The sequence below is a fragment of the Neovison vison genome, chromosome 12 (assembly GCF_020171115.1).
Source record: "Neovison vison isolate M4711 chromosome 12, ASM_NN_V1, whole genome shotgun sequence".
Classification (NCBI taxonomy): domain Eukaryota; kingdom Metazoa; phylum Chordata; class Mammalia; order Carnivora; family Mustelidae; genus Neogale; species Neogale vison.
In genome coordinates, this window is record NC_058102.1 from 47,187,442 (window position 1) to 47,212,128 (window position 24,687).

Here is a 24,687-nt window from a genome sequence, read left to right on the forward strand (position 1 = left end):
TAATAAAGCAAAACCTTTAAAACACTAAAAACAAAAAAACCCTATCAATCTTGAATTCCACACCAGGCAAAAAAAAACTTTCAAAATTGAACATGAAATAAACTTTTTCAGACATACATAAAAGAATTCAGAACCATCAGAAATGCAATACAAAAATGTTTTTTAGTTAAAAGTGTGTCCTGATGAGTCTTTATCCTGTAGAGCCATATTCTTGAAAATGCTTCATGGAGTAAATATGCGGTTTGCTTTATGCACAGAACTATTTGTTAGATCTATAGGAAAGAATTACCTGACAGATACTATACAAGATCTAAAAAGTCTTTTTTTTTTTTTTTCATATTAGGAATCGGGCTATCCCAAAGATCTGTACTATTCTTGGGTGTGAAATAGTTTAGGAGTGAATACAATCTGAACATCCAGACACACATATTCAGGGTGTGTGAAATGGACAGAACTCTGACCATAAAAGTGGCCCTAAAACAAACTGCTTGATAAAACTGGATCCCAAAGATTGCAGGTTGGAAATTTCTGAAGCATGTCATCAATAATGTCCATATTCAAACAGAGATCAAAGAAACCCAACTAAAAGAACTGTGGACAAATGGGCATGACAATTGTGGGTTAAGCAAAAGTTCTTTTTGAAAGGGCTATATTGAAGATTATGACTCAAACTGTGGAGGGAACAAGGTGATAGGCTGTGCTGTGGAAGGAACCACAACATGTGAAATTCCTTAAATAAAAATTTAATGACTTTAAATAATTCTGCCTAGATTACACATAAGAAAAGACTTAGAAAGCTCCGCAAGTAGAAAAAAATGACACTGAAAAAAGGGAAGGAAAGAAAAGGAAAGTGAAGGAGGCAGAAAGAAAAGGAGGGAAGAAAAAACAGAGGTATAAGAGAAGAAAAGGAAGGGTAGAGAAGGGATAGAAAAAAAAAAACTACCAATCTTTTCTGTTATGGATGATGATAAAAAGCAGAAATAACATTATGTTCCCCCTCCAAATTACAGTGAACAATAAGAATATGTAAGAGAAGCAGGAAATGCTTCCTTAAAAAGTGAAATTTCAGCTGAGACCTACAAAATGATCAAGACATATGTTTCTGGTACTAGGGTATACTATAAACAAAAAACAAATGCTCCACTCAAAACCAACTGAAAAATGCTCCCTGAAATCCTTATTCAGCCAATCAACACTTACTGCGCATACCAGGCATTATTCTTTTTTTTTTTTTTTAAAGATTTTATTTGTATATTGGACAGACAGAGATCACAAGTAGAGAGGCAGGCAGAGAGAGAGAGAGGGAAGCAGGCTCCCCGCTGAGTGGAGAGCCCGATGCGGGACTCCATCCCAGGACCCCGAGATCATGACCCGAGCCAAAGGCAGCGGCCCAACCCACTGAGCCCCCCAGGCATTATTCTTAAATGCAGATACACTATGAACAAAATATCACTGAAAACTAACACAGTGATTACATTTTTATTTTTAAATGAATTGTTGAGCCTGGGAGGTTGGAAAGGAGGGAGAGAAGGAAATTCAACACCCCAAAACAAAGCAAAAGCTGGAGTACAAAGAAGCCACAAGTTTAAATCCCCAAAGGGGAATTTGTCCAAGGTAGAAAGCTGTTAAAAGACCATCTCATAAACTTTTTTTTTTTTAAAGATTTTATTTATTTATTTGACAGACAGAGATCACAAGTAGGTAGAGAGGCAGGCAGAGAGAGAGGAGGAAGCAGGCTCCCTGCTGAGCAGAGAATCCAATGCTGAGCTTGATCCCAGGACCCCAGGATCATGACCTGAGATGAAGGCATAGGCTTTAACCCACTGAGCCACACAGGCACCCCTCTCATACAGCTTTTAAAAGCATCCATCATAACTGTAACAACCACTTAGTAAAGAAGGCTCTTGAATGTCATGATTTTGATGTTACACAGAAAGAGCTACAGGAAAGCTCTTCTTAGAATCTATAGCCATAAACCAGTCTGAATTCATAATACCTATTGTGGACTGCAACCTAAGCTAACATTTTATTTTTAAGTGGTCCTAGACTGATAATTCCTTAGGCATCAGCAAAAGCAAATGCAAATCAACTCCCCTTGGGAAAAATGTCCTTCCACCTAGTCTTCCAAAATTCCCAAACAGTTGTTTGATTTACCACACATTAAACATTAAGAATGTATAAAATAATTAAAGAAATAGAGCATATGATGGAATATAGATCTAAAGGAAGGAATAAATGATAATATGTGAATAATAATGGGTAAATATGTGGGTAAAGAAGGTAACAGACTCCAAGATTAATACGATCTAACGAAGAGAAATACAGCAAATACACCTGCCAATTAATTGGTCAATATGCATTTTGTTTAAGTTCTTAACAAGGAAGTGGTATACTTAATCACATTCCCTAGCTACAGTGGAATTACATGAGAAATCAGCAACAGAAACACAACTAGAAAAATCTCCTAGGTTTAAAAGATTATAAACACTTAAGATTAAAGAACATCATAATAAACCCTAAGTAAAATAATTAAAGACTGATGAACAAAAATAAAATGATGAATACAAAATAAAAATTAAAAGAAAATAACTAAAGCTAAAAATTCCTAGTAAAACTGACAAATATCCAGCAAGACTGACAAATAAGGAGAAAAGGGACATAGACAACAACCATAAAAATGAAAAAAGTGCTACAAAGAAAAAAAAATTCTTTATCCTGATAAAGCATATATATAAAAAAGATACTGCATCAAGTATCATATTTATTGGTGACAACATAAAGCTTTTAGGACAAGTAACAAGAGAAAGATTTCTACTATTAACACTTCTATTTGACAATGTATGAGAAGTATTAGTGAGATCAGAAAAGAAATTCAAGTTGTAAAAATTATAAAAGAGGTATCAAAACTATAATTTCCAGATATGTTTATTCACATGAAAACACCAAAGTACCTAAAGATAAATTAAAAGATTAAAAAAATTAAGCAATATTGACACAATCATCAATTTAAAATGTTGACTGTATGTCAATAGAATAGTAACACCTATAGAATGTAATTTTTAAAATGCCATTTACCAAAAAATCTTAAAACTGTATGCATAAATCTGGGTCTATTATTAAAAATATAACAAAACTTTACTGAGAGAAAATACAGAAGACCTGAATATAAGACTTCAGGAGAGGAAGACCATCATAAACATATGTTACAATTCTTTCCCAAATAAAAATGAAGTCAATAAAATTCCCCTTATGAACTCAATACTTTTGATATATATTGTAAATCTGTCATTGAACAAAAGGCCAAGAAAGTCAAGACACTCAGAAAGACTGTAACACAACAGTATAGCAATTGAAATTCAGTACTGGTGCAGGTGTAGGCAAACACATCAAAGTAAAAGAACAGAGATTTTAAAAACAGACTCATGAATATAAAGTAACTTGATTTATAATATAGTAGTCCCATTAATTAGTTGAGGAAGGAAGAAAAAAATCACTACATGATCCTAATATAATCACCTATATGCCAAGGAATGGAAATTGAACTCCTAACACTGTATATCAATTTCAGATAAATTTAAATAAGAAAAATAAAATAAATCTTTCAAAAGACATAGACTATTTTCATTTACTTGATTTCAATAGCTCAGAAATGTTTCACACAACCTCCATAAATTCTTTAAAAAATTAAAACTTTGGCACCAAATGTCAGATCAATATGAACACTAATGAGAACTCAAAATTAGTAAAAATATTCCTGAAAGACCTTTTGTGAATTTAATTTTCCTGAATTTTGAGAATATAACTTGGTTCAAAAAAACTTTCCTAACTTCATAAAGCTCCCTCCTTCTGTTGTTTTCATGTAACATTTAAAAAACGCAGTGACTTGTTTTCTAGGACTTTCTGGCTCTGTTCTCCTCTATCCTTTTTATCTGGAGGATCTCTTTCCTCTGTCTCTGTTGCCTCTATCCTGCTCAACTGTGATTCCATTCCCAGAAACTTCTCGGCAGGGTCCTGGGAAGGAACACTAGTAGGCCAGTCTTGAGAGTTCATATTCATAGAGCAATCCTGCTCAAGTCCCTTTGGCCCACAGGTCCTCTATGAAGATCTAATGCAGTGGGAAAAATTTCTCCCAGCTTCAAATTGGATAATTACACTTAATCACTTTCAAACTGGTAGTTCACCACCTTTGAAGTACTTGAGGTGTCTATTCTCAAGCCAGGCATCCCAATGCTTCTTTCTACTTTCTTACACACTGTAAGTGATATATGTAGGTTTTCTGGTTAGTTTTCATCTGTTTATATTTGGGGATTCATGGAGATACCTCATGAACAAGTTTTATTACAAATGTTTTCATGGGTCTGGGTTTTGCTACGTAGTTGTTCTATTTTTATGTGGAAATTCAGAAAGACCTAAAAAACTAAGCTGCCACCATTGAAGCAATCATCTCAAAATCTAAGCCAGGCCTAGGAGTGCATTTTAAAAAATAATTTTGCTTACTTCTGTATTTTTCTGGTTCACAGAAATATCAGCACTAATCTTTTAACTTTCTGTTTAACGATGAACATATTCCATATTTATGACTGAGGCAAACTACTTAAATGAAAACATTCTTCTAAAAGACAAAACAGCATATATGTGTAAAACCTATGGCTCAAAAGGAATAATACCACAGTGAATACAGTGAATATTTAATACAGGAATGTATTAAAATATCTGGGATTTTAAATCTTGTGGAAACACAGCAGGATCTGTCGGTTACCATGCTAGCTACCACTGTAAGTGGCTTAGAACTAATTATTGAACAGAGCTGTTAGTTACTTCTTGTGGCCTAGGGGCACTGTGAAAAAGCTACCAATACACTAAGGGTATCATATACCATGTATCTTGGTTAAACTTGCTTTTTGGAAAAAAATGATCTCATTTGATGATTTCAGAAGATGAGGAAAATAAGTATCAGAAAATATAATGCAATCAAAGAAAGACTAACACTGTTGGTGTCCTGTAATAAAGAGCCAACTAATGAAGAGTACCTTGGGAATTCATTGAACTTTATGTTCTTGGTTGGCCAGAGGAAGAAAAATAAGAGGTGCCAAAAGTAACAAATAAATGTCAATTTTTAAGAAAATATTTAGGTCATGGAGTCAAAATGTTGTTGATAATGTGATTGTGACATAAGCAGAAGCATCACATTCACAAGTGTAATTGTAAGAGCAATCCCATTGTGTAACTGCAAGTGAACAGTCATCCATTTTCAGTTTTTTCTATCCTCTTGCTTCATCTCTAGCTACAGACAATAGGTTACAGCCATTTGTTCGCAAGAGTTGCAAGAGAAGAGAAGAGTAAGCTGTGAGCCAGTTCCCTGGTTTCAGACATATTTTTGAACTAATTCCTTCCTCAGTTAACTCTTCACCTTAACCCAACACCAAACAGCAACAATAATGAAAGCCTCCATCTTTTTGCTCTGAGCACCAGATCCACTCTGACAAATCTTAAAATTACTAAGTACCCATTTTCTAAAATTTCTTGTTCATTTTATTAAGTATTTTTATTTTATGTATCTTTAACATACTTGAACCTATTACAGATTCTAAGATGCTTTGATGTTGGTGCTGTTTTCAATCATACTAGACGGTAATCATCCAATAATAGTTAGAAGCTACAACTAGTGTGAGATGTATCCTGATAGCAGAAAGACATAAATTTTCAATGAAGTGTAACTTAGAATAAAAGAAATGGGCACTTCATTCCTTATTTACATTACATTTTTACTACAGTGCAAAATATAAAAATTAGAAATAGTACTGTGTAACTGTCTTGCAAACCAAATGGAAACACACCTACTGATGCATTTGTATGTGTTAAAATAACTAGGCAACTTGCTCTTTAAATGCTTTATATTATGCAAAAACACTTGGGTGAATAGTCAGGTACTGAGTTGTTTGGCAATATCTGGGAATTTGTTCTGGGTGGGCTAGAAATTCATTATTTTTCTTCCTATATGAAAAAACAAAATATATAGTACCACTTTCCCCAAAATCACCACACAACACACAAAGAAAAGGTGCACCTGTATATACTGAAACACACACATATAACAAAATTATAAAAATAAAAAGAATGAAACACAAAATTCAAGCTAGTGGTTACTTCTGGGAGGGAGGCAGGGGAAGAAGGATGGCACATAGAAACTTCCCTATTAAGTACAACATGCAAGCTGCAGAAAAATGACTATTTGTTAAAAACAAAGACAACAAATTACATTTGCCCCTATACAGTCACTAAAAAAGATCTGAAAAGATACACAAACTAAAGAGTTAATGTAAACTTTCACATTCTATTTCCATTATTCTTCAAAGCTTTTGCAATGCGCCTCTATAACTTCTGTGATTAAAAAAATTAATAAAAAGGAAATAAAGTATTTAACTGCAGGGGTAGGGAGGAGGAAATGGCAATACAAATCACTGTCACAGTCATGTAACATGTTATATTCCACAAAGTTATAAATCAGCGACTGGGATGCATTAGATCGACACAGATAACACTGAACTAACCAACATGACATGATCAATGACCTCATATTATAAAAAGTTCCATTTGGAATAATATCTAAAAATTTTGGAAATATTAGTAATATGTTACCTAGCATATGCTACAATTTCTTTCTTTCACTTATTTCCTTGTTTTAATTTTATTGAAACAATGTGCATTAAACCCCTGTTATTCACCCAAAATCATGGTAGGTATTAATAGGCAGTATCAAAATTTAAAAAAAAAAAGTGGCTCCAGTTTTCAAGAAGCTTATAACATACAGTAACACTGCAATGACAGAAAAGTTCTACATCTGCACTGTCTGACATGGTAGCCATTATCAGCAGGCAGCCGTTAAGCATCTGAAATGTGGCTAATGCAACTGAAAAACTAAATTTTTAATTTAAATGAATTTAAATTTAAATATTCAGTATGGCTAGTGCATATAGTATTAGACAGCACAGGCCTACAGGAAGACAAGGCCAAATAAACAGAACTACAATCTATTACGGTCAGCACTAAACCAGAAGTATTACAAAGGCTATGAGAGCAAGGAAAAGGAGCACTGAGCTCGTCAAAAAAGGGTTTCTGGAATTATTAACACCTAATTCTTGAATCATGTAAACAAAGGTGAAGCATTACATGAAGAGGAACTAAAACGAATAAAGGCTTAAAACTGTAAAAGTCTATGGGAGGTAGAAAAATCAGCTTTATATTCCTAATTGAAAAAAATTCATAGTAGGGAGTAAGAGGAGAGACTGGAATGGTGAAAGCATGGTGGGATCAAAATGTAGAAACACTGTATAATGTTTAGGAGCTTGGTTTTATTATATAAGAGAGGAAAAGCCATTGATGAGTTAGATTAGTAATTAACATAATTAACATGGCTAGATTTGTACATACTTATAGCTGAAGTAAATTAGTATAAATTAAAGAAAGATAAGAAAATACTAGCAAAAAGCATTCAATGGAAAAAGCTTAACAATCCTTCCAAAAAAGAATGAGCTATGAATCATTTAAATAATTAAATTCTCATCTGACCTAATACAGCAGTCTAAACAAATACTTGTTCTGGGACTAAGCAAATAAAACTCAACTACTCTATACAAACTCCAAAAACTTAACTGGGCCTAAAATTACAGAAAGAAATGCAACAAAATAATTACCAGTATAAAAATCAATACTTCAACCAACACCCATGTGAAAGTCGTAGGTTTTAGCACAAATGTAATGGAATGCATATTCTTAAACTAAGTTCCTAAGGCTTCAATCAGGTCTATAAAGAAATGAGAATTAGAGAAATATTATTCTTCTTGTTAAACTCCGGAATATTAGCGTATAATTATCAGGCTCCTTAAATATCACTATACAGCAAGTACCCTTCAAAAACAGAAGCCCTCAAGGATAAATTGAGTGCAAACATCAATACAAAGAAATCCTACTTTACCCATGAAAAACAACAAATTCCTCAAAATGGAATTTTTAAAAATCCAAATCCTTCCATCTCAGCATATACAAACTTTCAGTGTTACCTATAAAAATACAAATGATTTATTTAATATTCCTTTGAATTTCCCATATGCTTTTAATATATGCATCATGATCAGATGGGAAATTATATTTCTATACATGTACTTTGCAGGAGATGCTTCAAAAATAAAATAATTTTACAGTAGAAATTTAAATAATTGTTTCCAAGGGTATTTCAACATGCATTAAGTGTCACTAAGTAACAATAGAAGAAAAAAGGGGAAAATATTTTCAGCCAGAAAAACACTAACCAAGAATTCTTTCAGGTAAGTTAAGGAACCTGGATTAGTTACAAATGTATAAAACATACTTTCATTTTATTCCTTTCTTAAATGTAAATTTTGGAATTCTGTATTAAAATGATTCTATGAAGTAAATTAATAACACTGTGTAGTCAATATAGAAAGTTCTATACTTACACTTTGTACAAACTTGATTATGAGCACCAAAAAGCTACACAGCCTAGAATCACAATATTCTTAAAATAATTTAGCAAAACCTATCAAAAGATGCAACAGCCCAAGTAGTATGACCAATTAAAACCTTATGAGTCAAGGTAGTTGGAAGTGGTTGTGAGGAAGGAGCTATAGCAAGTATGAAAATTAGCAAAGGCCGTGTTAGTCAAGTCTATGAGAACTCTGAGTAGAAAAGGTTACAGGGAAGAACTGATTCTGCATTGCCACAGCTACGGCTTATTAAAATCGTAACATTCCGGCAAGAAACTTCAGACAAGAAGTTAAGTGAAAGGAAGAATAATTTGACACTATTTTTATTAGACACGGTGCTCAATCTTATAATCAAAGACTCTTTGCTATTAACACCATGAAGACCCATTCACAACTTTTTCCACTATCTACCTTTCCAATCTGAGGGAAAAAAAGATTAACTGGGCTTAAATAAATAATTAGCAGATAAATGGTTAGTGAATCAAAGCTGTTACCACACTAGTTGCCTTCAACAGTCTAGAGGGAATGAAACTGGTAGGTTAAAGGGTCTAAGGGACACTTGAGTATGTTATCAGTGCAGAAAGCCTAAAGCTTATTCATACTTGAGTGGTGAACTATTCTCTATTGTGAATTATTGCATAATTTGGTAATAAGTTATTATCAAATTTTAAAAAGGAGATTTTCTTTGAAAATATTAAATTGAAAAAATGTCTTTTAAATCACTACTTCATACCACTATCTTTCACCTTCTTTTAAAATCTAAGAAAGAAAAAGGAGTATTATACTTCAACCACCCTTTCAGCATCCTTAAATGCTACATAGGGAATGGATATTATTAACCAACTTAATAAATGACAAAACAAGAATCCAGCATTGTAAGGATAGCAAGCTAATGAGAAATTCAATAGAATTTGGGTCTCTGAGCACCCCGGGATTTGCATTTCTATTTCTTTTATACTCTAACCAATTTTATCTACATTTCTGTGATGCTCTATTACTCTGCATATAGCCTAAGAATTCAGGTTTAGTCTTCCAGGAATAATACATATGAAAGTAATCAGCACTTTATTTTACAGAATACTACCTTGAAACCCAGCCATGGAGTCATAAATTGTGTATCAGATAATCTAAGTTTTGACATATACATGAAGCACCAGAAAATGTTTTGATATTAAAAGAATATACATTTATCATAGCATCGTTTATTTTGAAAAATGTCCCCACCTATTACAACTGTCAAAGCCAACACGTGTATTTTAAATTATAAACCAAACTTTTCAAACTGAAGTGCATCTAATCTGCTGGTGTCAATTAAATATAATACATTAAACAGTTCAATGCACCTATATGAACAACAGAGAAAAAAGAAAAAAAAAACTGATCTTACCTGGTAGTTTCTTTTCTCAGATAATGTATGTCCATCAGTCCTCACCATAGAGTCGTGTCCTTTCCTCACAGTACTGGAGGCAATCAAATAGAACTGTCACTCAAGGGTCGTGTCACAGGAAGGACCGCCCACCAGTTCTCCCTCTAGAGTGGAATTATCCAAAAGCCGTCAAAATTACTAACATGTATATATATGAACAGTAGCAAAAATATCCAATATGATACACAGAAAACAAAAACTACTTTTTTAAAAATAATACAACTCATCTTCCTCTTAACCACCTAGGGAGGGCTAGAGTGGGCAGATACTTTGAGAATTTACTAAATATAAAGAACTCTTCCCTCCCACTTCTACTCTCACCCATTAAAACTGTCCACCAGACCTCACACACAAGGAAGACACATAAAAAGTGGACAAAAAAATCAGCCCTCAGCTGATATATTTTTAAATATTCTCCTCTTAGTCTCAGAAATAACCAATTAATTCAGATTCAGTCATATAATTTCAAATCATTCTCCTCTAAGTACTTGTTTAATACAGCTGTTATTCTTTCAGTTTATAAGGTTTATTCCTATGCCATAAGACTAGAATAAATCATATATTCCCAGGATGATTAGTAGATATGAACTTAATTCAATTTTCTATTAAACTGAATTATAATATAACTTTATTTTATGTTATATATAAATATATTTTATAAAAATACAATTTTCTATTAAAATTTACTCCTAGGAAGAGGAGCAACACATGTCAACTTTCTGGATGCCTTTGTCCTTCAATCCACCAATTTTATACATGCTCTGATAGAATTTATTTTTTCACATTAAAGCAGAAAAATAATGGAGCTCATTTCTTAACCTGGACAGATAAATAATTCCAAAATGATGAAGCACTGTACACCACAGTTACCAAAATAAATAAACAAACCACTGAAGAAAAGGTGATGGTCCCTAGAGATGTTAGTTGAAAAATACAGATTTAGAACAAAAGATCAAAAATTCAAAAGTGGTATCTACAAAGAATTTGTAAATATATCTTATCAAGACCAATGTCCCTCATCTAAGTTTTAGTAAAATGTTTACCCTAGGGAAGTAGTAAGTATACCTATTAAAATAATATAATAATAGTCGCTAACCACTAGAAATTATATTCAAATTTAGAGCAATTATTTAATATCATATGAAATTTACTTTGGGAGAAGAGAATAAAAACCTCTAAATTCATAGTAAGTATGAATCAACTGGATTAAAACCAACCAACACACACACACACACACACACACGGATTACCTCTAAAAAGTAATTTAATAAGAGAAAATGTTTCCAAGGAAAATAAATCACTGAAAATTAGTATGATTACATTTAAGTTTTTTAAAAAGTCCACATAATGAAAGCCTATATTGAAAACTGATATTCCATCTCTGGTTTTATATTTGATCACAAGCACATAGTTAGTGAGTGTTATATTTTTACTTAATTTTAACCATCTTACATTGTATGTTTGGCTGAAATACTTTAATATGCCTGGCTCAAGGCCAAAAATGCTAATTGTTCATTACCAATTTATATGTACTACTGATATTAAGTATGTCTCCTCAAAAATAACAGAGAAAGACTTTTTAAACCATAAGTATATTTATTGCCATAAATGTAAACTTTATCATCTCAAGGAATTAGGTTATTCATAAAATAAAATTATCAAGTGAATTGATGTCCAAGAATAATTAAGTGACACACATTTAGCTCCAACTTAAATTTTCATGACTGTTACAAAATGAGAGCAAAACTATTTTATTATGCATCCCACGAAAAAACATTAACCCCATTTTAATGTTAGTGCTTTATAAAAGTAGTAATTTAAAGCACTACTTGCCTTAACTATTAATCTTATCATGGCAACTCTGAATTCTGTGGATAATAATGTAAAGCTTCAGTTTTTTCTTACAGGCTAAATAGGTTTCCCTTGTTAAATTAGTTATGTTTATATCAAAGTACATGCGTAACTTCACATTATGCATTTCATCAAAAGATGTTAGAAATCTAGTATCAGGCAAGACAATTTGAATATAATTTAATGTATTTTAGCATAACCTAACTAAACAGGTTATAAAAAGACAACTAGGACTTTATATGCTAAATAAGACTTTAACTAAAAATAAAGGTTATTATTTAATCTGTAAACTTACCAGCTAAAAGAAAAGTACTAATTTTGGAACACTATGAATTTTAGTACAAAGGAAAAACTTGTTTTTGTTCATTTCTTTTGTTTCTCCCTCTTGGGATAACTTCAAGTATTTCATGGCTTTGGGTTTCAGTCAACAGCCACTAAAATGCTCTAAAGACTATATGAATCAATATTCTATATTGATCAATAACTAAGACTCATCATCTCCTTTTGATAAAGGGAAAAAGGAATGGAGGCACTCTATTGTCTTTTAGGTAACCATAAAGAGCTAACATTTGTCACCATTATCTTGTATTAAATAAAAATCTTCAGTAATAGATTGCGTTGATACTGGGAATTAAAGAATGCATAATATATTAAAAAGAAGGTAACTATACATGTTAAGAGGATGTGAAAAGGAGCAAGTATGAGAAAACATGCCCTCTAACTGCCTACATTCATTGAAGTTTATAAACTGGTTTTCCTACAAAGTCCTAAATACTCAAAAGTAAAAAAAGATAAGTATTTATAAAACTACGGTGAAATTTCCTATAAGGCAGGAGGCCTTCCAAGATGGAAAAACAGAGACTGTATTTATCCTCCTGCCTTAAATAACTAGAAAATTAAATAAAATATATAAAATAATGATTTTCAGACAACAGACATCATCTCAGGATGTGTCCTGAGACAGAACAGAAAAAAGAACAACCAAACTAATGAAGCTCTACTGCTTGTGGAAGTATGCAGCTAAAACAGGGAGGGGGAAGGCAGAACCCAATCAAAGCCTAATGGTTTCAGTGAGTTAAAGGAAAAGAACCCAGACCTGGGGTAGACACCAAGACAGCTAGAATTTGCTGCGCAAATGAAGAGAAGGAAGCTGCAGAGAAAGTTTCAAAGATCTGAAGACAACCAGATTGTCCTCAAGGTTTTAGATGAGTACTTATCTGTGTACACATGTGAAAAAAAACTATTGAATCTGGAGAAAAAGCCTCTGAAAAGTAATCAGACCAATCCTCAGAACTCAAGTTTCCATCATCTGGAGTAGGGCAGTTTTAACACATGAAATACTGAATAGAGTTCAGAAGCTAATAAATGCATGAACAATGAAACTGGGTAAGCTTTAGACTAAGGATGTTCTGGAGCAGCAGTAACAAAGATAAAACAAGCCTCAAAAGGATAAAGCTACTTCACTTTTTTTAAAAAAAAATCATTTATTTATTTATTTATTAGAGATAGAATGAGAGTGCACATGCCAGAGAGCAAGCAAGAGTGAGTGAGCAGAAGTTGTGGGGGTTGGGGGAAAGGGTAGAGGGAGAAGCAGACTCCTGCTGAGCAAGGATCCTGATGTGGAGCTCAATGCCACCACCCTGGGATCATGACCTGAGCTGAAGGCAGATGCTTAACTGACTGAGCCACTCAGGTGCCCCAGATGAAGCTACTTCTAAGTGCTATAACTGTAACCCGAAACAAAACCCAACAATATTAAAAATACAACACACTCCCACAATTAAATAATATAAAATTAAATGTCTGGCATCCAATAAGAAATTACCAGTCATGTATAGAAACAGGAAATTCACCCCAAACAAAGTCAATTATAATAAGGAGAAAGACCAGCAATGATACAGGTGATAGACTTAGTAGACAAGGAGATTAAAACAGATTACTATAAATATATTCCATGCATTCAAGACAATAAAGAAAACTATGAATATGGTAAGAGAAATGCAAGGTCATGGAAAAGACCTAAGTTAGCAACACAGGAATTTATGGTGACAGAAAAGTTCTGTATCATACTTGTGGTGGTGGTTGTAATAGGATTCTACATGTTTGATAAAATACCACCAGAATGATAAAGACATACAAAAAAAGAGGGATCTTGTGAAAACTATACTGTGTCAATGTCTGATTTCAATAATGCACTACAGTTATGGAAGACATCACTGGAGGAAGATGGGTGATGGGGATATGGGGCTTCTCTGTGCTATGTTTGCATCTTCTTACGAGTTTATAATTATTTCAAAGTTAGAAAGATTTTTAAAAGGCTCAAACTGATCTTCTAGAAATAAAAATTCAGTTATCTATAACTAAACATGCATTGGGTAAGATTAGCAGTCTTTTCTAAACTTTGAAGAAATGTTTAATGAACTGAAGACACAACTAGCAATCAAAATACATATATATATATATTCATATATATATTCATATATGAATATATAATTCCACTCATATATATATATATATATATCTGGGGTACCTGGGTGGCTCAGTCACTATAAGCATCTGCCTTTGTCTTGCGTTGTGATCCCAGGGTTCTGGGGTCAAGCCCCACATCAGGCTCCCTGCTCAGTGGGAAGCCTGCTTCTCCCTCTCCTACCCCCCTGCTTGTAATCCCTCTCTTACTGTCTCTCTCTATCAAATAAATAAATAACATCTTTAAAAAAGCAAAAAAAAAATTTTTTAATCCAAAATTAAAGACAGTGGGAATAAAAGGAACTGTGAGACAATGAAATGTGAGAGAATAACAAGTGAAACAGAGAACTACTGGGCAAAATCAAGCAACTTAACATTAACATAACCAGTGCCTCAGAAAGAGCAAGAGTGGGAAGCAGAGAAAACAATGGCATTTTCCCTAAATCTGATGAAAATTATATTCATAGATAAAGAACTTCAACAATCTCTAAAGAGAATGAGAGCAACAACACCCTCATAATTTTAAAGTCAAGTTGCTGAAAAACAGTGAAGGAGAAATCTTAAAAAGCAGACATTAAGAGACAAACTACATACACAGAGAAAAATAACTCAGGAAAGACAGCAGACTTCTCATTAAAAACAATGCAAAGCAGGGGAGAGTGGATCAACATTTTTAAACTACAGAAAAAAAAATATCAACTAAGAATTCTAAATTCAGGGGTGCCTGGGTGGCTCAGTCAAACGTCTGCCTTTGGCTCAGGTCATGATCCCAGAGTCCTAGGAGCGCGTCAGGCTCCGTGCACAGCTCTGTGCACAGACCTCCCTCTGCCTCTTCCCCTGGCTTGTGCTCTAACAAATAAAGAAATAAAATCTTAAAAAAAAAAAAAAAAATTCCCCGAATCGCTAAGGAAATGTTGAAAAACAAAAATAAAACTGGGGGCATCACATTACCTGATTTCAAGCTTTACTACAAAGCTGTGACCACCAACACAGCATGGTACTGGCATAAAAACAGACACATAGACCAGTGGAACAGAGTAGAGAGCCCAGATATGGACCCTCAACTCTGTGGGCAATTAATCTTCGACAAAACAGGAAAAAACATACTGTGGAAAAAAGACAGTCTCTTCAATAAATGGTGCTGGGAAAACTGGGTAGCTATATGTAGAAGAATGAAACTCGACCATTCTCTTACACCGTACACAAAGATAAACTCAAAATGGATAAAAGACCTCAACGTGAGACAGGAATCCATCAGAATCCTAGAGGAGAACATAGGCAGTAATCTCTTCGATACCAGCCACAGCAACTTCTTTCAAGATATGGCTCCAAAGGCAAAGGAAACAAAAGCGAAAATAAACTTTTGGGACTTCATCAAAATCAAAAGCTTCTGCACAGCAAAGGAAACAGTCAACAAAACAAGGAGGCAACCCACGGAATGGGAGAAGATATTTGCAAATGACAGTACAGACAAAAGGTTGATATCCAGGATCTATAATGAACTCCTCAAACTCAACACACACAAAACAGATAATCATATCAAAAAATGGGCAGAAGATATGAACAGACACTTCTCCAATGAAGAGATACAAATGGCTATCAGACACATGAAAAAATGTTCATCATCACTAGCCCTCAGGGAGATTCAAATTAAAACCACATTGAGATATTACCTTAAACCAGTTAGAATGGCCAAAATTAGCAAGACAGGAAACATGTGTTGGAGGGGATGTGGGGAAAGGGGAACCCTCTTACATTACACTGTTGGTGGGAATGCAAATTAGTGCAGGCACTTTGGAGAACAGTGTGGAGATTCCTCAAAACAGAGCTTCCCTATAGCCCTGCCATTGCACTACTGGGTATTTACCCCAATGATACAGATGTAGTGAAAAGAAGGGCCATCTGTACCCCAATGTTTATAGCAGCAATGGCCATGGTCGCCAAACTGTGGAAAGAACAAAGATGCCCTTCAACGGACAAATGGATAAGGAAGATCGTGGTCCATATACACTATGGAGTATTATGCGTCCATCAGAAAGGATGAATACCCAACTTTTGTAGCAACATGGACGGGACTAGAAGAGATTATGCTGAGTGAATAAGTCAAGCAGAGAGAGTCAATTATCATATGGTTTCACTTATTTGTGGAGCATAACAAATAGCATGGAGAACAAGGGGAGTTAGAGAGGAGAAGGGAGTTGGGGGAAATTGGAAGGGGAGGTGAACCATGAGAGACTATGGACTCTGAAAAACAATCTGAGAGGTTTGAAGCGGCAGGGGGTGGGAGGTTGGGGGAACCAGGTGGTGGGTATTAGAGAGGGCACAGATTGCATGGAGCACTGGGTGTGGTGCAAAAATAATGAATACTGTTACGCTGAAAATTAAAAAAATAATAATAATTTTTTTTAAAAAAGACTCAAAAAAAATTCTAAATCCAGCTAAAATACCTTTTAAAAAATGAAGGCAAATACAGCTACTTTGGAAGAGCTTGGCAATTTCTTATAAAGTTAAACAGACTTACCACACACACACAACCCAGCAACTGTGCCCTTGGGTATTTACCAGAGTGAACTAAAAACTTTTGTTCATTTGAAAACCTGTTCACAAATGTCTGTAACAATGAAGATGTCCTTTCAACAGCTGAAAGAACAAAATGGTGTTATCTATACAATGAAATTCCACTCAACAATAAAAGAAATTAGCTATTAATTCATGCAACACAAATTTTCAATATATTTTGTTAACCAAAAAGGCTGTATATTACTTGTTTCCATTCATATGACATTTTGGAAAGGCAAAACTACAAGGACAGAAAATAAATCAGTGGCTGGCAGCAGACTGGAAAGGGGTGGGAGAAGTGACTGACTACAAAGACACACAGGGGAACTTTTAAAGAAATGGAACTATTCCATACAGCACTGATATGGTAGATAGATAATGCTATGCATGTGTTAAAATCCATAGAACTTCACAACATAAAGAATGAACTTGAATGTGTGCAAATTTTAAAAGTCAACCAGGAGTTAGTAATGTAGACCTCAAAAAAGACTACCAGTATCATAAATGTATGAGTATGCAAAATGCAGTGACCTAAGTAACTTTAGAGAATGATGTTTTGACTGCTCGCTGTTAAGAGGGAAAAAGAAAACTCTACATAAATAGTGTATTCTAGTTGGTAAAGTGATCCATCACATAGCTATGGGTTAATAATTCTGAAACTGCTATGCATGTCTATTTGAGATAAATATGAAGTAAAATAGACAGTGGTTGGTGGGAAACAGGTCTCTCACTATCAGAATTATTAGCAGTGCATTAGAGTCAGAAACATCTCTATTGGTATCACTCTGTTCTCAATTATAAAACACTTCAAATAAAGTAACTGTTCAGATCATTACAGAATAGATCATTTCACTAGTATATGTCACTTAAAAGTAGATTAAAAGTTGATAAAATGCTAGGTGATTAACAGGTATGTCAAAACTATATTTTAAAACATAAGCATGATAGTGCTCACTTCGGCAGCACATATACTAAAACATAAGCATGATAAAAGGGTTTTTAAAAGATTTTTTAACAATGTAAACAAACCTATTTTTAAAAGGCTCCAAATTTTATTGAATATTTGCAACCAAGTTAAGTAAGTTTATCTCTAATCTTTTTAAGAAAATGGTCACAGAATTAAATGTCAGGAATGCACAGTACTCTGTTTAACACATGTTATCACTAATGTCTACTCATGTGCAAAATTTCTCTCAAACTCAGGATACTTTTAGAATAAATTATTGAACATACCAGTATAAATGGAAAAGGTTGAACATTTTACACCTCCCTTTTCTGTGCTGAAAAGCCTTAAAATAGACTTAGTCATGTTATCAGCTTAAAATCTGACAAGAAGCCACTAAAGGGGGAAATATAAACCAAATCTTAAAATGAGAAAAAACATGTAGGCTATTCATTCTAGGGGTTTCCCTAAATCAGAGCCTAATTAAAAAAAAAAAAAGCATGTATTATCTAGTATAAATGATAACTGAACCCAAATTTTTCTTTCAGAAAAAAATTTCTCAGAATAAGAAATTAGTGATCATGAGTAAAATCCCTAGAATATACTTGATTAGAGACTGAAAATAGTTATTAGTTTTATTCCCTGTGTTAAATTAAATTTTAGATGTGACATTATCATATAAAAATGTATACCTTGAATGGCACAAGAACCAGAAAATCTGAATTCTAGGATCAGCTTAATCAATTTCTCCTCTCTGACCACAGTTTCCTAAGGAATTCATAAATTGTTTCTACAACATCTGTAATCTGGCAGTCTTTACCAACTCAACTTTTAAACTACAGTGTGAATATGGTCAGGTTAAGATGGTCAAACCAGTTGGACAGGCTTTATTATTTTTTTAAGGGGACATTATAGTCTAAGTTGGCTATTAATTAAAATAGACTACCAGATGGGATCAATTTCACTGGAGTTCAATAAAAGCTGAAGCGCACTCAGCCATTATCTTGAAAATATTAGGGTTTCTCAATTCCAGAACTATGTCAAGAGACTTCTTGTATATAGGGAAGACTGTAGTTATAAAATGTTATGAACTTATTTTCTGAACTAATTTTTGCTTCAATCACACGGATAAATGTTTTTAATATTGAGTTGATGACTTGTGGTACATACAAGAAACGTGGGCAGATGAAAAAGAAATAAGTAAAACTCAAGAATACCAGTTTTATACCAAACTGAGTCTGGGAAAACTGCTGCATTAACTAAAAATAGTTTATCTGAATGTTTTAATAATATAGGTTTCATGGGTCTGTGATTATCATGTAAAATGGAAAGTTGTCTATATTTACAAAGAAAAATAAAAGTAAATTGACAGTATTCTCTTGAAATCAATTTATCCTCTGGTTGTCATAATTTCTTATTTTGTAATTCAATTTGCTGCATCATCTATTTTCTGTAGTGGTAGCCTCCCTGATGCACTACTTCTAAATTTCTATGTAGGTCTCTCACATATATGCCAAGGAGGATTCTAGCCACCAGAAACACAGAATTTAGTGTGAGTAGAAAAATCAGTAAATCATCTAAAACACCCAGCATCTCAAGACAGAAATTTTCTACTACCAAGTCTTAAAAGTCCCAAATAAAATGAAAGACAATAAAGACAGTCCCTGATTTAAATGACAAAAGTTCAACTATTTTTTGAACCACAAGCTTGGGAATCAAAAGCTCCTTCTTTATTTTAGGCTTAAATGAAATTAAAGTCCAAACTTAAGACAACCAAGGGCCTTCTAATCTTCCTGCTACCTGAAAACTTACATATATTTACATAAGTTGTTTAACCTGAGTGATTCAATTTCTTCACAGGAAGATAAGATCTACGCAATCTAGTTCATGACTATGACCAAATAAATTTGTAAACCAGATATAGGATACATAAAACTTCACTTAAGTAACTGTTGTTTGCATTAATTGACTAACTGAATGTGTAAATGGTATAAATTATTAGTACTTAGCTAATTTCCTGCCAGTTTAGAGCTAAAGAAAGTATTAAAATTAATGAATGTTTTAGAACCTTTCATTACAATTGGCTAAAAATCCACAAAGATTTCCAAGGATTGAAGTAGCTATTGCCAAAGCAGTCCCTCTAAAATAAGACCAAGTCATATTAGCTTCACAATCTACTGTGGAATGGACAGACTAATTCTATTAATTCAACAGGGGAACCTGCTAAAGTTATAATCTATAATTACAACTACTTAAAATATATAACAACTCCCCTGTTACTCTGCCTTGTAGAATGGCTGTAAAGTCATTAAGTATAGTTATTTCATATCAGCAATTAAAAATACCACGTGTGAAGGAGAAATCTGAAAACTGCAATTCTACTGTACTAAAAATTTTTATAGGTAATATATTTTTTTTCATAATTTACAAGCTGTTGATTCTAGTGATAATGTGATTATCAAAACTGCCTAGTTCATATCCACTGCTTAGGCTTACCAAATTATCTCTGAAAAAAAATGTAAGTGACAAAGGGAAATTAAATGGCTTCTTATAAAAAGTAATTAAAAAGTTGCTCTTGAGGAGCACTTGGGTGGCACAGTTGGGGGAGCAGCCAGCTCTTGATTTCAGCTCAGGTTATGATCTCAAGGTCCTGGGATACAGCCCCATGCTGGGCTTCAGCATGAGTCTGCTTGAGATTCTCTCCCTCTGTCCCTCCGCCCCTGAGCATGCACATGTGCAGTCTCTCTCTCAAATGTTTGTTTAAAAAGCTGTTCTTGAAATAAATCTAACAAATTAATTATATATTTTTAACTCTCAAAACTAATTATTTTTCCAGTTTTCATAACTGAGTATTAAATAAAGCTTAAGTAAAAGAGCAGAAAATAATTACAACTGCCCATTAAAGAAGATAACCTAATAACTGGTGAACACTAACTATATGAACACTTCTTAAACCCCTCAAAGTTTAGTCTTTATACAGAAGAGGCAAACTGTACACAGTTTTTTATGTGATGGGCAAGGCAATGGCCAAAGGCACCCTGCAGAGGCCTGGTACACGACTGTCTAGGGCACTAACAAAGGAAGAGAAATGGGTTTATTTATAGAAGACAGAAACAGGCTCAAGGAATAAAATCACCTAGGGAATTAAAAAAAAGTACTGATGTCTCCTCCCTTGCCCCTACTTTCATTACTCGGACAAGGATGGAACCTGGTCATTAAGGTGCTTTTTAAAGAACTCCAGATGATTCTCATGTACAGCCAAGGTTAAGGCTATCAGGGCTAAGACTGAACAGGAAAGTTTTCATCTCAGCATTAAGTATTAACCAAAAATAAACACTATAAATTAAAGGTAGTTTAAGAGCATTATTCATTTCCTTTGCATGCCAATGTGCCCTTTCCCTGCCTCTTATTCCTACCTCCGAGAAATAATGCTAAGCCTTAAACATTAATTTTTACAATGTTTTAAAAAGATTTCTTCAGTTGAAATACACTCATTAAGTTCAGAAGTGGCTAATACAAGAGAGTAGATGCAAACATTACAAAAAACTTCTTTGTTAGAAGAAATTTCTAACATAGTATGGGTTTCCCTCACTATCTGGAAGTTTGCAATACGCTACTTCACTTTTATAAAAGACCTATATTAGTATCTGCTTTTGTTAACTGAAAGAAATCCAAAGAGGATTTTCATTTCTAGGAAAAGGTAATTGTTTCTTTGCTTTACGTTGTTTCACTTAGGTTAAGGTTTCACAGGAATGCTCTACTTTCAGATAGCAGGGAAACTTCTACTGAGGTTTTATTAATTTTTTTATCATTTTATTTATTTGAGAGAAAGCACACAAGCAGGGGGGAGGGGCAGAGGAACAAGCAACTCTCCACCCCCACCCCTCCATTGCTGAGCAGGGAGCTGGACTCAGGGCTCCATACCAAGACCCTGAGAACATGACCTGAGCTGAGGTCAGATACTTACCCAACTGAGCCACCCAAGTACCTCTGTTCTTACGGAGATTTTCTGGTTTTTGTTTGTTTGTTTTAAATATTTTATTTATTTATTTGACACAGAGAGAGAGACAGTGAGAGCAGGAACACAAACAGAGGGAGTAGGAGAGGGAAAAGTAGGCTTCCTGCTAAGCAGGAAGCCTGACATGGGGCTCAATGCCAGGGTTCTGGGATGATGACTTGAGCCAACTGAGACACCCAGGTGCCCCTGTACTTAGGTTTTTGTTTTTGTTTTTTTAAAGATTTTATTTATTTACTTGACAGAGAGAGATCACAAGTAGGCAGAGAGGCAGACAGAGAGAGAGAGAGAGAGGAGGAAGCAGGCTCCCTGCTGGACAGAGAGCCTGATGCGGGACTCGATCCCAGGACCCTGAGATCATGACCTGAGCCGAGGCAGCGGCTTAACCCACTGAGCCACCCAGGCGCCCCTGTACTTAGGTTTTAAAAGTATGTCCACATCTTAACATTCCTTCCTAGAAACGTAATATTACCCATTATTTGCCAAGTATTAGGCACTGTGCACTAAATACCTTACCTGGGTAATTTCCTTCAATCCTCAGAATAATTCAGTAAACATTACCATCCCTTTTGTACAGATGAGAAAACAAACTAAGAATAAGATCAAGAACTAGCAGTGCATTAACTAGAAGTAACAAAACCAGAATTTGAGTTCATACCTACTTGACTTGTATCCAAGTCTTAACCACTACACTTTACCACTTCCCACATATTTTTCATGAAAAAGTTATTTTTTGTTATGAAACCATTTCAAGAATTTCTAGCTATCAAATAATAATTCTCCTCAAAAGTCTCATTCTTCTGCTACAATGAAGAAATTAGCAATGGGGAGAAAAGTAACGGACATTACTCACTCAGCTGGATATTCACAGTACACAGAGAAGGTGATCAGGAAGTACCCACAATACTGTTTCAGACAAAACATCAGAAGCTAAGTAGAGAAAAAATAGACACTAACAGCTAAACTGTTTTTATTTAATTTTAAAGCTGGCAGATTATTCTGGTCAACCAAGGTCTTGCTGTCTGTTCTAGCCACAGAAATGAATAAATTCAATGTATGTTATCTTTACACAATTCTTCATAAAGAATTCATCAATTCCTTTACAAATCCACTTTCTACATCTCTATCACCACCAGCATGGTTCAAGCCACAATTATTTCTTACCTAATTGCTCTCCCTCTATTGTTTCCTCTAAGAACCATCTACCGACCAATCTGGCCTAGGTATCAGTACATTTTGATATCTAGGAATCAGATGAGATGAAACAAGCAAAGAAAACTGAAGGAGCATCAGTGATGGAAATGAAAACCAAGGAGGGTATGTAAGTATGTTCAAAGTTTACCTGGAAAAGTGGTTCAAGGAAGAGCATAATGAATTGTTTCAAACACCGTTGAGTAAAAAAAAATACATTAAGATGGAAATTAATCTTTGGATTTAACAGCATGAAAGTCAATGCGTAATCCTGACAAAAATAATTTTGGTGGAATGAGAAATAAAAGCACTGACTGGATCAGATTCAAAAAAGAATAGGAGAAAAAAACTGGAAACAAACTATAGACATCCTTTTCAAGGAGTTTTGCCATAAATGTGAGGAGGAAATGGGAAATGTCTGAAAGAAAATGTCGAGGCGAGAGAATTCTTTTATAAGCTAGGAAAATTTATGGTATAAAGGGGAAAGCTGATGACATAAGATGGAGGGAGGGAGTAGTATTACTAGATGAAGGAGGGAATATGTAAGAGATATTGGCCGTAGATAGGCAAAAACATAAATGAGTATCATCGGAGTGAGGACAGTAAATGGGTACCGATTCAGGCATGCGGATAGAGCTTTCACTAAGTATGGGATTTCACATCTGCTTCTGTTTTCCATTTTCTTAATAAAATAAGAAATTAGGTCATTAACTCAGAGTGAAGATATAAAAAGAAGTATTAGAAATTTGAAGAGGGAGAAAAAGGTGTGAAACAGTGTTCCAAGAAAGAAGAGACAAGAGATCAGATGAAATGCCTCTGCCATGTAGAACTGCCAACTCTTAAGTTGATATTCATCGTTCTACTTTTCTCCAGCCATATGCAGCTGCAGTGGTTGGCAGACGTTTGATTAACCAAAGCTAGTGAGTACAATGAAGCATGAGAAAGGAAAGGAGACGAAGGGTATAGACAAAATGGTAATCACAATGATAGGTAAGAAAAGAAGTGAGGGTATATCTTACCATTTGCTTAAATTATAGCCATACTGAATTTCCTTGTGACTCTCAAACACACCAGTCAGTTCTCATCTTAAAACCTTTACTTCAGTTGCTCCTTTTCAGTGATCTTCCTGCAAATTTTCACATGCCAGTTTCTTGACACTCACATCTCTACTTAACTATATTTTTCTTCAGAGACCTTCCCTGAATATTCACAATCTGAATTTTGTTCTCATGTGATTACTACAGTTCAGAATGCAAGCTCCTTAAACAGAGAAATCCTATTTTGCTTACCATTTAAAATACCTAAAACAGTTACAAAATAGAAGCATTTAAACTGAATTCATTGAATAAATGAGCCATAAAAATATGCTAAATCCCTTACTAAGTTTAATATGAAAACACCATTTTCCTTAAAAGGACTGCAATAAAAACATCTTGTCTGATAAGAACAAGATCAGTAATCACAGGTTAATTTTAAATTTGGCTGCCACAAATATCATCCAAAAAAATTAAATACATTGCAAATATAATGCACATTTATTCCCCTTGATATTTTCTTTCTTTTTTTTTTTTTAAGATTTTATGTATTTATTTGACAGAGAAATCACAATTAGATGGAGAGGCAGGCAGAGAGAGAGAGGGAAGCAGGCTCCCTGCTGAGCAGAGAGCCCGATGCGGGACTCGATCCCAGGACCCTGAGATCATGACCTGAGCCAAAGGCAGCGGCTTAACCC

The 24,687-nt window shown here is 34.2% G+C and overlaps 1 protein-coding gene and 1 non-coding gene across 8 annotated transcripts in view; one reads left to right on the forward strand and one right to left on the reverse strand.

Annotated features, from left to right (window-relative positions):
- CNOT2 (CCR4-NOT transcription complex subunit 2) overlaps positions 1–24,687 on the reverse strand; it is a 120,190-nt gene that overhangs the window by 62,474 nt on the left and 33,029 nt on the right. For 3 of the 7 annotated variants that reach the window (XM_044226633.1, XM_044226638.1, XM_044226632.1), the window contains exon 3: positions 9,892–9,964. The exons of 1 other annotated variant lie outside the window; for it this stretch is intronic. In XM_044226633.1, coding sequence (XP_044082568.1) covers positions 9,892–9,964 — 73 coding nt within the window. Of the gene's footprint in view, positions 1–9,891; positions 10,035–24,687 lie in introns of those variants that run through there. 3 more of the 7 variants (XM_044226634.1, XM_044226637.1, XM_044226635.1) reach the window with 3 other exon arrangements.
- On the forward strand, positions 167–298 carry LOC122892848. Its single transcript, XR_006381521.1, has one exon. It is a non-coding gene; the product is annotated as a small nucleolar RNA SNORA18 (small nucleolar RNA).